This window comes from Ambystoma mexicanum, chromosome 7p (genome assembly GCF_040938575.1).
Source record: "Ambystoma mexicanum isolate Mex_15411 chromosome 7p, UKY_AmexF1_1, whole genome shotgun sequence".
In the NCBI taxonomy this organism is placed as follows: domain Eukaryota; kingdom Metazoa; phylum Chordata; class Amphibia; order Caudata; family Ambystomatidae; genus Ambystoma; species Ambystoma mexicanum.
In genome coordinates this window covers 746,047,130-746,063,134 of record NC_090939.1, presented here as the reverse complement: position 1 = coordinate 746,063,134, position 16,005 = coordinate 746,047,130, and the positions used below count along the sequence as shown (strand labels likewise).

Genomic DNA, 16,005 nt, shown 5'->3' with positions numbered 1-16,005 from the left:
GCTATGGCATTGACCTGCCTGTTCACGGTCAGGTTGGGTTCCAGATACACACCCAGGGTTTTAACCGCCTGTGAGATGTTGATGGGGATATTGTCAACGGTGAAGGAGCTATATTGATTGTCCAGCTTGCTTAAGATGGACGGGGAGCCAATCAGCAGAAGTTCGGTTTTCTCACTGTTGAGGCATAACCAGTTTTGTGCCATCCAGGATTGGATCGTTGAGTAGATGGAGTTCAGGGTGTTCAAGACGGACAGATAGTCACCCGAGAGGGGGATGAGCACCTGGGTGTCATCAGCATAGTTTCCTCTATGAGATACCCAGGGCGTCCAAGATTTTTAACAGTGGCCTCGTGAAGAGGTTGTAAAGAGTGGGGGCAATACATGAACCCTGCGGGACCCCGCATTTAATGATGCTGAGGTTGGCACAGGAGGATTTGGTGAAGACCTTCATTGCTCTATCCTGCAGGAATGAGGTTATCCAATTACAGGCCCTTGGGGAGAAGTTGGCTGCGGTGGAGAGATGATGGCAGAGGGTCTTGTAATCCACCAGATCAAAGGCAGCGGATAGGTCAAGGAGCAGAAGGAGCACAGGTTTGCCTGCGTCTCTGAGGTCCTCAATCTGGTTTTTGAGGTCAAGGAGGGCCGGTTCGGTGCCATGACGTGGCCTAAACCCTGACTGCCGTAGTCCAAGAAGATGGTTGTCTTCTAGGAATTTCTGTACTTGCAGGTAGGCTGCTTTGTCCAGGATTTTTAATAAGAACGGGACGGTGGTAATAGGCCTCTAGTTCCCTGGAATCGATGGATCTAAGGAAGGTTTTTTAAGCAGCGGACGAACCCACGCTTCCTTTAGTCCCATAGGGACATGGCAAGATCGGAAGGAGGCCTTAATGAATGCCGTGATGAAGGGGGCTAAGGAGGGGGCACAGTCCTTGATGACCTGTGCCAGGCAGGCATCCCCTTTACAATTGGATTGTTTAATGGACCTGAGGAGTGCAATGACTTCCAGTTCACTCATGTCTTTAAAATCAAACAGAAGGGATTGCCTGAAGTCGGTTACGAGTGGCGGGCTTCTATGATTGTCGGCTATAAGGTTGGCAAGTGCCTGTTGGTGGGCAAGGATTTTGGACTGCAAGGTGACAATCTAATCCAGCATGGCATATTGGATTGTATTACAACATGCTTGGTCCTTGAGGAGGGTGGGCGGTGGGATGGCAGGGGTCTCCAGCTCTCTAAAGATGGTGAAGATTTCTCTTGTCCCTGATTTGGCATTAGCTATCCTGGTGTTGAAGGATGAAGCTTTTGCCTTAGTGATGGCGGTTTTGTACTCTTTAGACAGAGCTTTGAAGGCTGCTTTAATATTATCTGTGGGGTTATTATTCCAAGTAGTGAGTGCAGCCCTTTTTTTGGAGCATAGCTGTAGGAGCTCCTGGGGGAACCATGCATTGGCATGCTTTACCTTTTTGGCTTTTTTAAGGGTAAGTGGTGCCACTGTGTCAATGGCCTGGGTAACAACCCTTTTGAAACCATTGGCGAGTACCTCAGGATCATTAGAGAAGGGGGGCAGTAGTGCAGGCACCAAGAGGTGTAGAGAAAGATTCTCATGCGTGAGCTGCCGGGAGCTACGCGAGAGTGCCGTAGGGAGAGGAATGGTGGGCTTGGGGGGCCCTTTAAAGGTGTTGATGACGAATCGAATGCAGTGGGGGTCAGACCAGGGTATGAGAGTGATCTCTGAGACACTTAGGGAGCAGTTGTGGTGGAACACCCAGTCTAGGGAGCAGCCTTTAATGTGGGTATGGCTGGCGATGGCTTGGGAGAGTCCTAAGGTGGAAAGCGCTTTATGAAGGGCGTTGGCGTGGGAGTGGTTGGGGTCGTTCAGGCCAAGGTTTAGATCGCCCAGGAGCATGACTATGGATGATTTTTTTAGGTTGGCTGAGAGTGAGTGGGTCAAGGCTTCCTGAAAGTCGATGGTGGGGCCAGGAGGGTGGTAAACGAGGTGGAAAGCAATGGTGCAGTTATGGGAGAGCTTAAGTTTGAACAGAAGATAGTCAGAACTCTGATCCAGGTCCCCCTGAATCTTTCTGATTGATAGGGTCTCCTTGGCGATGACAGCTACCCCACCACCTCTGTGGGAAGAGCGGTCTTGTCTATAGATGGTGTAGCTAATTGGAATGGCGAGAGTGAGGGCATGGCCAGAAGTCTCAGTTAGCCAGGTCTTGCTAAGGAATAATAGGTCGAGGTTATTGCTACTAATGAGGTCGTGCACATCTAGGGCGTGCGCTGGAAGGGAGCGGGAGTTGATCAGGGCACATTTCAGTGGGGCATCTGCCAGGGGGAATGGGGTGGCGGTGGGAGGGGATGGCGGACATGCACACAACATAGTTTGCGTTAAGTAAGTTCTATAGAAAGGCCATACATAGTGGGCACTGATTGTGCCACTGGTAGGGAGCATGTTAGGCCTCAAGAAGCAAATCTATTCATATTTTATATGTAGAGGGTTGCAAAATTGGACTTAGTCGTAGGTGGCAAAATTCTGGCACTGTACCTGCTGCTGCTTCGCGAGAGACCCAGGCTTCATTCTCATGAATGGGCCCATAATAGTCTCATGGTCCAACGGTAAGCAGTAGATGCTCCCACAGGGCTAATTTATGCATGACATTTTACTGTCATACTGCATACACAGCTGAAGGAAAGAAGTTGTCAAATAACTGTCAGTCCTGCTTCCTTAGACGAGGACAAAATAAATTGGAAAGATAGAAATGCCTTCAAGAATTGAATTAAAGGGAAAAGTTTAACAGGAGAACTCAAAGAAGTCCAGAATCAGTAAATTGAAAAACAATTAACAATTCATTTTTTCCTCAAAATAAATGTTTGCATGCCAATAACAAAGGAAATAGAATCCCTCAAATGTATCACTTTTTGCTGAGCTTTAAGAGTTCAATTTCCCTCAGAAAAATGAGAAGAGACAGACCTCCTTTCCATGGGGCCTCCGCATGAAGGGTTTCTTGCTTAAAACAGAAATACACATTACAGTGTTAAAAATATTTTATAAATAAAACGTTAATTGGGGTCCGACATGGCATGAGTGAATGGTCTAATCTTTTCAATAAGAGGATCCTTGTGAAAAAATATATTTGGAATTCCATTTTATTTGCATTCATTGCTTAGAAGGTGACTAGCGAGAGGAAGAGGTTTAAAAAAAGAATGCCAAACATGAGTTTGCTTTAGCATTTGGAAGCTACTTGGATCTGTGATCTTAAGAAATGGCTAAATATCCCCAAATGATTACCAGATGGCTGCTCATCTGAAGTCACATGAGGAACAAGAATAAGAAATTTGCTCTCAGGCGCACAGTTATATGATCCCAGCGCAAGAGGGTTTGGGGGGGGCACAAGATGATTCACGTCAGGAGTGTACACATGGCAAATCCCTATGTAAATCCATTGCAGAGTCCAACATGCAGCTAGTGTTCCTTTGAGCGAACGACAGATGGATACAGGTGGCCCATATACGCCCCTGCTACAGCTTGATTCACAGAATAAGAGCTAAAGCTGCAAGAACTAAATATGACCAAGTAAGTACACCATGTGTGGAAGCCATGCTCAAATCCATACCAGAGAGAAAGACTTTGATGCTGGCCACTAAAGTTACGATTGGCAGCTCTGACTCTCTGGGTGGCTTCTATAATGTTGAAATGGATGCAACCTGCGATTGTGGCTACAGTTCACCCTCTTAACTCTTAAAATAATATTGTCAGTTTTCCTACTTTGGTAGTACCTGGAGAGGTGTCGTGAAACATCAAATAAGACTCCTACTCAGAGACAAATAATTATGAGAAACTACCTGAATCTGCAAATTGCCAAGACATTTCCTGACAAATGCGGCTCTTCCCTATTACTGACTGGCCGTACTTCCAGTTACCGGGAGTAAGTAGCACTCTCTCTCCTTTACCTGGGAGGACCAGCCAAATCATAAGCCTTAGAGAATGCCCTTCTCCCAAAAAAGGATGAGCTGACCCGATCATGAGTAGCCCAAACACAGAAGCAGAAGCACCAAACAAAAAATGCATAGGCAACTAACGCAGCCTGTGACCTATGGCTACTTCAAAATAAGAAACTGAAAGCAACAAGTCAGAAGCAACTTAAAGTTAACATCAGTATTCTAAGAAGTATTTCTACCTGAACTGCCTTCAATTGATATCCTCAGTTCAGCTACCAAAGCTGCACTTATTGAACCAGAAAGCTGCACTGCACCACAACTATAGAAGTGCTGAATCTACTTTGGCATTCCAGAAACTCCAGTGGCTCTGCAGTTATCCTTGTTGTGAGACCTCCTTCAGCGCCATTCACACTGGCTCTAAACCACCCAAATGGAGACATCTTCGCCATCTACCCCTCACCTTGTGAGGGCCTCAGCACTCCCTGCCAGCAGTTAGCAATTGGCAAAGATTTAATAGCATAGGGTTCTACACACTCATCGCCCCTTCAAAAGGATAGCAATGGACCCAACCCAACACAATAGCATTCGCCCAATTTCTTACTATTTGGGACCAAACAGATCAGAACCAGTATTGTGCTCAGGCAATCACATCCCCCTCCCACATATCTTCCACTATTTCCCATGAGAGTGTGTTTCCCAGTTGAGCAGGTGCCACAGTACCCTATGGCATTTCATACCCTAAAACCCTGATTGATGGACACTGCAGTTGGCTCTGCCTGACGGAAGATCACTCCAATCTGGAGAATTTCCAAACCCCAAATTACTTGCATGCAAAATGCACCAACATCTTACTTACCTCTAAAAGGATATCAAGTATATTTTCATACACTTTTCTTTATTCAAGGTCATGCTGGGTCATCTTGTATTCTTGTCTTCCCTACTCCCCCCAGCCCTACTAGAAGTTGCCTTCATCACTGGACCACAGCACCTTTAGGTTAGCCAAGGAGCGCCTGTTTGCCTATGATTAGGATGGTAATTCCACATAGTAAACATAGGCCAAGAGATTCATCCTAATGAATATCACAGGTGCGGTCTAATAAGATGTCCAGTCCTATCAATTTAGATTGCCCACAGAGAACCAGTCTCCAAAAACACTATTAATGAAAATATGTAGAAAGAATTGTCACAGAGCAATGGACCAAAGCACTGATGCCCTCCTTAAAAAGTCTTTACTCAAATTGCAAGAGCTACCTTTCATGCGCAGTGTTTAATTGAACAAAGTACTGTGTCATCAGTACCTCGAGGATGGAAGCTCTTCAGCTTCCAAGGTGAAAAGTGTTAATGAGTGCCTGATGAAAAAGCTACATTCAATTAGGCCTCTTTAAAGTCTTTCACAAGGCCTGCCTTCTGTTGCCATGGATGGCATGTTATTTAGATATTAATCTTGATGCAATGAAGAGTGCAGTGTTTGGCATACTCACAAACCCTTCTCTTCTAACAGAGCAGTAATTAGGAAACATTTTGTAATACTAAACTGAACAGTATTAAACAGGAACCTACAAGGATATGCAATATATGCCATTTCTTTTCAATAACTTGTTCTAATAATGGTTAGACTTTACTATTGCACGATTAAAAAGTGTTAATCAATATTGAACAGATCACTTTGGCAGACACTTTATTACTACTTGTAGGCACATATGCAACCAAAAATGTGCCAAGAACATACCTGACTTGACCTCTGTCCGAGACATTGCATTTCCATAATAAGCATATTTTGATGTCTTCTAAAACTCTGCCAATGTAGACGGTGATGACTAATCCACAGGCGAAGGTCATTAGTATGACGTATATCCATAAGAAGAGCCTGTTCTTTGTTTACAATTCCTCATGCTTCTGCTTGGACCTCGATCTGAAAAGTATGAAGTATTGGTCCTCTCATAACTGTCCATGTTTTTATTTTGGATCCGATGCATTTCGATTTGGTAGAAATACACTTTCATATATCAAAAAGTTAGTCTTTTGAGGATAGTAATAGCATCCAATTTTCTCCCTCATTAAATGTACCTATACTTGGTGGTAAAGGGTGAATTTGGAAATTGTAAACCTCGTAATACAAAACCAAATTGCAATATTTGTCAACCTCACCAATTCTGAGAAAAAACATAGTATACTGGCTGGTCACTGCGTCATTCAAAACAAACCTAATATTTAGAAAAGATGCCGAGGTCAAGTCCATAGATGATCACATACTGTAATAAACTCCAGTAATTCATTGGCATGAAAGTCAACCTGCTCTGAGTACTCATAGACTGACAATTAAAGAATATCATTCTAAAGAATGCAGGATAATCTGAGAAGTCACATTCTCACAAGATAAATGCACCAAAACACCACAAGCTCAATCCTCAGAAATTAGGGATTTCTAGAATTTCTTCTTAGGTGTCAAAAACACTGAATGAATGCTCAAAATGAGAAGCGACCAGTAATTCTTTTCCGTTTTCAAAGTAATCCATACTACTGCTATAAACCTGTACCCTGTACTTTCCTACTTCCTCAATCAACTTGTATCACCTTTGGATATGAAAGACTAACACTCTACGCAAGCACTGGACAAATTACCTTGGTCATATAAAGACTGCCTATTTATTGCAAGCCCTCAACCCAGATTTGTCAATCATATGACAACGGCAATCATCTAAAATTTCTTCATGAAAAACTATCAATTTGCGAGCTGTTTTATCCATTCCAAGCACTTCAAACAAAAACACAGAAAGATAATCTTTAACAAAAGGATAACCACAATAGGTTTCTTTCCTATATGGTGCTTATCAACTTGTCGTTAAGTGGTCAAATAAACACCAAACTAAATGTTAGAGCAAACCCTGTTTTTACTCTGCATGCCGTCTTAGTGTACTATACTAGTTATATGTGCTACAAGCTTTGATGAACAAAAGACAATGGCATTTTCTATCTAAAATATAACAACTGTCACTCGCAGGCGAGCAGCATTCAAAACTAAAATAACAATTGCAACTTAGAATCAAAGATTTCTCATGTATGTATGTGATGGATATTGGAGAAAGAAGTACTGCAATACTTACAGTTTATTTTGTTGAATAAGAGCTAAATTGACAAAACAAATTAGGCGATATCGACATACAGACCACTTGCCCCATTGTGGGTGTTTTAATATTCTGAAATGTTCTTCGTCTAAAATCCCATTGCACTTATCTGCCTTTTCTTGAGAATGCGGATTGTCAGTGTTTAGAGTGAAAGTGGCATGATTGCCAACTCTAAAATACATGTGCTTTTAGCATAATAAAACTAGCGTGCTACTACTGCAGATCATTTGTACAATCTGAATGTTTGAAGGAACTCATGGTGGCAACAGTAAAGACGGACACAAGTGATCACAGTTCAAGGCTGTTTATTAAACGGTATGCAGGTTGGAAAAACGCCTAATCTAAACCTAAATCGAAGATGGGAGAGAGCCTCGACCATCAAATGAAAATAAAGCATACCTAGTGGAGTAGAGTCAAACAAAAAGGGCCTAAACTAAGAAACCTATTGACAACCCTTACAACTAATGCAAAAAGGGTGTGGGATAGTTTCAAGGAAAGAAAGAAGTGGTCTCACTATGTTAGGATGCTGTAGCTTGTGTCTCCCTTCCCACGTTTTGAGCACAGGGTAAGGTGGGATCTTGGAGCACAGCACAGTTCGAGCTTTTTCCAGCACGAGACGACAGTTCCGGTTTCAACTTATCAGGAACCTCGAGGGCCAAGTCTTTTTCTACAAAAAGTCTCTTGCCTTCGAGGATCAGAAAAATAAACACACACAAAGTTCCTTTTCACGTTTTCTGATAAGGCGGACTGGGGGGGAATCAGCCCTCTAAGGATAGGAGAGCTCTGCATTACTTATATCGGCACAGAGTGGTAGTGGCCTTTATTCAGGAAACTCATCTCACCACCACCTCCGAGTCCCGTTGTAGGGGCCAAGTGGAGTGGCCTCTGCTACTTCACGTCTTACTCCAAATACGCAAGGGGTGTGGCTATATTAACTGCAAGGGGTGCTAAGTTTCCGCTGGGACTCGACCGCTAGCGATTATGAAGGAAGGGACCTGTTGGTCCGCGGCACCCTGGAGGGGGTAGCAGTAGCCCTGGTAAATACACATGGGTCAAATGTTGATGCCCACAACTCATTCGACTGGGTGATGACCCACCAGGCCGAGTGCCAAAGAGAAACAATAATTTGGGGTGGGGACCTCAATTTAGTAATGGATCCCTTAATGGATATGTCCGGGACGGGCGAGGGCTCCCTGACCAAAGCAGGCCAGCAGGTACGAGAGATCTGTGTGACTTACAACCTGGTTGATGCATGGAGGAGACAACACCTGGACGAACATAGTTACACTTCCCATTCATGGGTCCACGGGTTCAGATCCAGACTAGACCATCTGTTAGTATGCTGGGATGGGGGTTTGCCTGTGGGGATTGTCAGATCCTTACGCAGACTCTGTCCGACCATTCACCAGTGGTTCTGGACTGTCTACTGGGTGAATGTGGCGGAGGAACCTTTTTGTGTCGTTTTATGTCAGCCACGTTGTAGGATTCAATATTTCTACGCTGGATGCCCCACTTGGAGCTCTCCCTCGAAGAGATCCTGGGGGCGATCAAGGAACTACCAGCCCCGACGGCCTTTCCGGGGAATTCTACAAGGCATTTGCCGCTACCCAATCTCACTTCGGGTATACAACAAGTCCCTGTTTGCGAGAATGCTCCCCCCCTCTATGAGGGGCAGATATCATTGTGCTACTGTAACGCTCACCTGGTATCCACGAGGACGTCACTCAGCCTGTTCTGACCTCTTATGACCTCAAACCCTTCCCTGGAGTCTACTCGACTGGAGACTGGGCCTGAAACACAGGATTGGTAGAGTTTATTGTCTCTGTGTGCTTGAACCCCTTCTTCCCCGGGGTCCAACCCTTCCCTTTGATCCACAGCTCACCTTGTTTTCTTGGAAAGTGTGCTCTCCGTCCTGCTTTCAGCGTAGGGGCACGTTGATTGATGCAGACTCGTTGCTACCTAGTTACTTCACTGGAAAGAGTCCGACAGGTAAGTATAATGAGTCTTTTGAACAGTTCTCTAACTTTGTTCCTTTCCTTCCTTAGATGATGGCCGGCGTCCGGGGGTGGCGACGTGCTGCTGAGATGAGTAGCGCTGAAGGTGAGTGAGAGCGCGATGCGACCCTTTCGTATTTGTATTGAACTGAGTTCTGTGTCTTTTAGGTGCTGCAAAGTTTTCAGCGTGGATGCCGGTTATGAAGAAGAAATGTGGTGAGTAAGCGCGGTATGCGGCGCCTCTAGATGTTTCCATGCAAACCTGGAGTGTCTTTTCCTTCTTGCAGATGGATGAGAAGTTCCGGAGACAGAGTTCCCTCAGAGCGGCTGCGATTCTGGTAAGCGTTTGAAGCTCGTACAGTCTTTAAAAATAAGCGAAGATTTGCTGAATGCTTACTAATGCCTTTTTTCTGTTCTTTTCCCTTTTCCTTAGGAAGCGGCGTGCCGGGATGGGAATGACACCGCCAAAGATGCCCGCAGAACAGAAGCAGCGATGAATGATGGGGAGAAGCGCCGCAAGGTAAGGCTGTTCCTAATGGTGTTCTTGTTCTTGCAGGAGCTAAGCGCAGAAGAAAGATACAGGCCTACTGGAGACCAATCCGAACACGCCGAGTGTCACGCTGCAGGTGCAGAAAACACAAAGCATGTTTCTCAGCCTGGGCGTGGCATAAATAGTCTCTGGGTATCCCAGGTGTCTCTGGCCTGAACCACACCCAAAAGACTAGACTGCACATGCAGTTCTGGGAACCGAAATATGTGGGGGCATCCATCTTGACCCCATCAATGCACTACAAGTCCAATCCCCAATGTTATCCTGTGGGAGCGAGTGAGTCTGGTGCCACAAGCGCCAAGTCTGACTCCAAGTGGGTCTTAGGAGGGATGGAGAGGCCCTTGAGGGCCATGTAGGTGATCGGGGCCTGGCTCCAGCCTGACATCTTGGAGGGCTGGGGACATGAGGGGCAGGAATCATGACAGCTACATAAGCAAGGGAAGATGGCCAATGAATGTGCATCCCATCGACCAATTTCTTGAATTAATGTTGATAATAAAAATTTTCGCCAAGGTATTGGCTAATAGGCTTCTCACCCAAATGCCAGGCCTGGCCTTAGCGGATCAGGCTGGTTTTGTGCCTGGGAGCAGTGATTTTTTGGGACAGTGAGAAAGCATTCGACTCTGTCGAATGGCCCTTTTTGTTTGCGGTTTTGCGGAAGGTCGGTCTTAGGGGGCGGGATCTATCCTTAGTTTCTCTTCTTTCTGCCGGTCTGCCAGCGAGGACAGTGGTGGGGCGGCAGTGGTCCAATAGTATCGCTATGGAGAGAGGAACAAGACAGAGTTGCCCGTTGACCCCACTCCTTTTTGCCCTCGCAATGGAACCGCTGACTGCCGTTATGCGGGAGCGCCACATCCAGCGAGGACTGCAACTGGGACCGCATAGGCTGATTATCTCCCTCTACACGGATGATGTAGCCCTATTCTTGAGTGATCCAGAACGTAATCTTGGGCCGGCAATGCGGGAGGTGATCATATTCAAGGAACTTTCAGATCTAAAGATCAGCTACAGTAAATCTGTGATCTTTCCACTTACAGATAAGACTGGGCGACATCCCGCGTTCGATATCTGGGCTTGGAGGTGTCACGCAACCACTAGGAACTGTTCGGGGACAATTATGGCCGAGTGCTTGGGACTCTCCAGGATAAGATAGCACGAACGGCGCTCGCTCCCACTCACTTTTGATCGGACGAATTTCGATAATTAAGATGATTGTGCTTCCCAAGCTCCTGTTTACTTCTCAATGTTCAGCTGCTTCTCCCAACGGCCTTCTTTACACGGCAACGAAAACTGGTGTTAGAACTTGTCTGGGCCAGGAAGCCGGTGAGGGTGGCGTACTCTATAGAAACTCAGCCCTACGAACAGGGCGCCTGGTCCTTACCGGGTCTACAATGCTATTACTGGGCGGTGCAGGCTCACTACTTGGCACATTGGTACAATGATTTCATCCGGCCACATGTGCAGGTGGAGCAGGCCCTCGTGGCCCACAACCTGCTACGTTCGGTAATTCTGAGGCCCACAAGGGCAGCGCCAAGCTCCCTGAATATTGTAGGAATTTATTCTGAAATCTGGAGGAGGGCAGCATGTGGAACAGGCATTGTTATGCTGTATTCACCCTTCCTTCCCGTTAGGCATGTGGCTGGTCTGGAAATCACGAAGGAGAGGGCATAGCTTAACTGGGTCGAGAAACTGGGCATCCTCACCTTCAGGGATTGTTTTGTGGATGGTGCATTCCTGTCATTACAGCAGGCAAAGGAAAAGGGGGGGTTTGCACACTAAATATATTTATGTAATTCCAGGTGCGCAATGCTCTAAGAGCCGAGTTTCCATCCTTCCCATGGCAAACTCCCACCTGGGAAATGCAGCACAGCGTGATTCAATCGCAGGGGGAGGGCCGCTTGGTCTTGCGGCTCTACACTGGAATGATGGCCTCTCTTCTACAGAGAGGGGTGGGGGGGTCGCCGAGACGGCACTGGGAACATGCCATCGGAGGAGCCATTATGAGTGAGGATTGGCAGTATGCATTAGGCCAGACTCAAAAGGTATCCCTCAACTCTTGATTTAATCTTATTCACTTTAAGTTTGTACATCAGACCTATCACACCCGGGTTCACATCCATAGGCACTTCCCAGCTACTCCAGATTCATGTGGTAGATGCGGAGATGCCCAGGCTGGGATTCTGCACTTGGCCTGGGAGTGTGCAGGGTGGCTCAGTTCTGGGAGGGCGTTGTCACCAGGGTCTCTAAGATTAATGGGGAACGGGTGGATCCCAGCCCTGTGGTGGTGCTCCTGGGATGCACAAGGTCCCTGTCCCAAGGGTGTAGACGCCTGGCAGAGCTGCTCCTGGTGGTGGCTCGTAGGAGAGTGGCGATGTCCCAGGGTTGGCGGAACCAAGCCAGGGTGCAAATGTGGTTGCGAGATGTTGCATATTTTCATACTGTTGAAACAGCATTTATTCGAACTTTACCATTGCATGCATGTCCGCCAGATGTATGGGGCATGTATGTATCCGTAATGTATTTCAGAAGGAATTAATGGGAATACCTGTACTATATACTCACAAGACTCGTTGGACTAAGCTGAGGGTGGGCTGGGGTGAGACCGGGGGAGGGGGGGGGCGGGTGTTGTATTGCAGTTGTTTTTTGATGTATGGGTAAAATTCAAAACTAAAGTATTAAAAAATAAAAATAAAAAGAAAGTAGTAAGGGGGTGAGTGTAGGAGCAATTGTGGGTGGGTGGGTGTGAGTCCCCAAAATAATTTTCAAAGCTAAAGACAGCCAATGTATTTCTGTAATGAGTATTCACAACCCATAGAGACAGCCTCCTTTAAGCTCTACGAAAACCTAACACTTTATGTTTGCCCTTAATGGCCATAGCTGCTATAGTGGGACATTTACTACTTTGAAATCGGTGTCTGATGTTTGTGCAAGTAACTAGTTGCCAACCTAACTAAACAATGTTAGAGTGAGTGCCATCTAGGCTACTGAAATTTCAATTTGCATGGTTTTAAAATATCAATGTTTTAGTTTATTTTGAACGGTTCCCTAGAGCCTATCACTTTGTAAATATGTGTTTATGGAAGCAGGTGGTGGAGACCTTGAGTAAAAGTACATTTATTTCATTAGAAAAACAAGATATTGTTGCAATTAATACTAACGTGCTACTATTTTTGATATTAATACTAACTCGCTAATCTTGCTACTAATATTAACTCGCTGGTTCCCATGGGTTTTCTAGTGTGTGCAGAAATACCCAAACACGGCCTCACAAGCCCACTTTGAAGAAAAGAGTCATTAATGTTTTCCCTGAATACCAAATCCTCCAATACATTTGAAAGCAAAGGTCCCAAGTTTCCTATTTCCAGAAAAGCATTTAACCAGATGGGGTTGGAATCTCAACTTGTACACCCTACTTGAGTTTCTGGTTTCGGCAACTACGCACCACAGTGAACATAATACGTCATTCGTGTTGAGGTCCCAGATTCAGTGCGGTAAAAAGGCTGTTTAAGTGGCACACGTACGATGCAGAAGGATTAAAGCACCCACTGTGATCTATTGCAAAGGTTTTCTTTTTTTCTTCTTTGTATATGGTTTCTCTCCTCTGTGTACTCTCAAATGCATAATGAAATTGGAGCTTTGACTGAAACTTCTTCCGCATTCTGTGCATGTGTATGGTTTCTCACCAGTGTGTGTTCTCTGATGTATCATGAGACTCCGGCGACGACTGTAGCTACACCCACATTCAGTGCATCGGTATGGTTTCTCTTCGCTGTGAATTACCATATGATTTCTCATAGCAGAATAATACATAAATGTGCTGCCACACACAAGACACCCAAAAGGTCTTTCACCTGTGTGGACTCTAAGGTGCTCGGTCAGCTGGGCGCTCATTGTGTAGCTTTTATCACATTCTTTACATTTAAAAGGCCTCTCTCCAGTATGCGTTCTCTGATGAACATGAAGTTCTGACTGGAAACTGAAGCGTCTCTCACAGTAACCACAGGTATATGGTTTCTTACGGAATCCAAATCGTGGCAAGGTGCTAATGCTTTTTTTGTATCGCTTACGTTTGTAACGCTTTTTTCCACTGCAGGTTTTTTCGGGAACTTTAAGTGAGGAAGGGCAACTACACCCCAATTCCTCACACATTACACATACTGGAGGTGTCACTTCTTCACATTTTCGTACTGGCTTTTCTTCATGCGTTTTCTTATGAGCTGTAAGGTGAGACTTCTTGTAAAAGCTTTTCTCACATTCAGAACATGTGTGTGGTCTTCCTTCAGATTGGGACCTTTGCTGTAATATTTGCTCACGCAGTCCTAAGTTATTCATTCCATTTTCAAGCATTGGCAGCTTTCGGAGCTTCCTTTTAAACAGCTCACCCTTGACTGTCACTGATAATTGTTCTTTTTTCAAGGCCACTCGCATGTCAGAACAATGAGGTGAACTCGGCATTTCAAGATTGTCTCTCAGCTCCATCTTAATCAATGGGTCAACATCTGTTAGAATGAAAAGAATGTTGTTAATGTGTATAGCATTAAAGGGGGCATAAATGATTTCTCAATCTAGGTTGAATAAAACAAATACACGCCTACTCTCAAAAAATTGTAAAATGTTACTCCACATACCTAAGAACATAAAAAGTGAATATAGAGCACTCCAAATACCATGAGACTTTTGGTGAACTTTTTTTAAAGTACTAAAAATTGATTATTTTACAAAACAGCTCCTCTCAATTAAAAAAAATGAAGTAAATTACTCTAACCTCGAAATGAAGAAGGGTTTCCACCTACAGTTGAGATCCTATTTGACAGTAGTGCATTTTCAGATTCAAACCTTCATACAGTATCTTTTTTGCTCTCACGCGATGGGGATTTAAATACTCAGATTTTGTGATTTGTTTTCCAATTTATGAAAGTATCAAAAATATGCGAATATTGTATTAAAAAAAACCTTCCTATCAAAGGACCCTTACTATAATTTTGACGGTCTTAGAATGCAACTTCGAAGAAAAGATATGCATGCGCTTGAATACTTCAAGCAGCATCTCCACATATGGGCAGATGACTGTCATTCTTGAGAGAGCAGGCTTTCCTAAAATCCATAAAGGCACTTGAAAGGTGCCCTTGTCCATCATGCTTGCCAATCAAGCTTCAGACCAACAACAGTAAGAACAATGATTCAGAGATCTGTGAAAACCTCTTTCAAATTATTTGACAAGACGCACTCTGCCAGACTAATCTTGTTCTACCCGTCAGCTGCATATAACACTGACACCCTTAACATTGTTACATCGACTTCTACATAACCCCCCTTACTTGGTTTAATACATCAAGGCAGAGATATACTAGCAGGTGAAAATGGTTCCATGTGGATCCCAACCACCGCTCATTGTGGAGTACCCAAAGGAACAGCAATGCCTCCCTGGCTGTTTAACACACACCTCTAAGCTCCCCTTCCCAATCCCATTCCAATGCTGTGCTGATCACCCATACATACTAATGTAACTGGGCGCTGAACCAACCAACATATCTGAAGTCCATTCCACCCTGCATACTCCAGATCCATGAATGGATGACAGAGGCAGTAGTGAAGAAACAGAAATCCTAATGTTTGGGATGCAACCACAGGCATCCCATCCCCTACGCTCAACAGACACGTGTCGTTATGTCCCCCACCCAAGTCATCTACCAAGGCAAAGAAGCCAGGGCCATATCACTCTTCTCTAGCCTTCAAACTCCAAATCAACGCAATTTGCAAAAAAGTCAACTTTAAGAGTCACTTGGGGAAAAACCACTGCATGACCCTTAAAGAACCAACAGAGACTTGACCTAGTGAATGCTGTGACAGGGCTGTGTATCTGGCTCCCAAGAACCCTTTGGGTTGCAGAAAGAGCATGGGACCTCCTCCCAGTCCCCACTTACCCGAGAAGCTAGTGTCGCAGGATGCAGCCGGAGAGAAGGCAGGCCGCCAGGGCAGGTACAGCATCAGCTGGATGTTGAAGGCTGCAGCAGCCATAGTAACACCGGCCGGGAGAGAAGAGTATGCTGCAGAGGATCAGCAGCATCCTGGAGCAGAGCACGGCTCCAGCAGACAGTGACCGCTGGAGCCTGCTCGGGGGAGAATAATCCACTAAACCACCAGGGATCTGTTTCCATAACCCCAGGCCTCCTGAAAGGCCAGAATGATAAAATCCCCACTAAACCACTAAGCATACCATAATAAAACATAACCCTCTGAATAAGATAAGTCATTGGGAGGGAGAGCTAGGCAATCCAAGCAGGGGGTGGGCTATTTAAGAGGTGAGTGGGGAACAGTTCAGTGCAGGTTGTAGTTGGGTGAGAACAGGAGGCGAAGGACAAGGTCAGAGATCAAAGATTAAAGATCAAAGAGAAGAGCGC

General features: G+C 45.2%; 1 protein-coding gene across 5 annotated transcripts in view; it reads right to left on the bottom strand.

Moving 5' to 3' along the window:
* Positions 1 to 16,005, bottom strand: part of LOC138526293 (zinc finger protein 664-like) — a 381,633-nt gene that overhangs the window by 134,314 nt on the left and 231,314 nt on the right. For 2 of the 5 annotated variants that reach the window (XM_069636865.1, XM_069636863.1), the window contains one exon: positions 5,668 to 14,103. The exons of the other annotated variants lie outside the window; for them this stretch is intronic. In XM_069636865.1, the coding sequence (XP_069492966.1) occupies positions 13,157 to 14,103 (947 nt within the window). In that variant the 3' untranslated portion in view covers positions 5,668 to 13,156. Of the gene's footprint in view, positions 1 to 5,667; positions 14,104 to 16,005 lie in introns of those variants that run through there. 5 annotated transcript variants of the gene reach the window in all.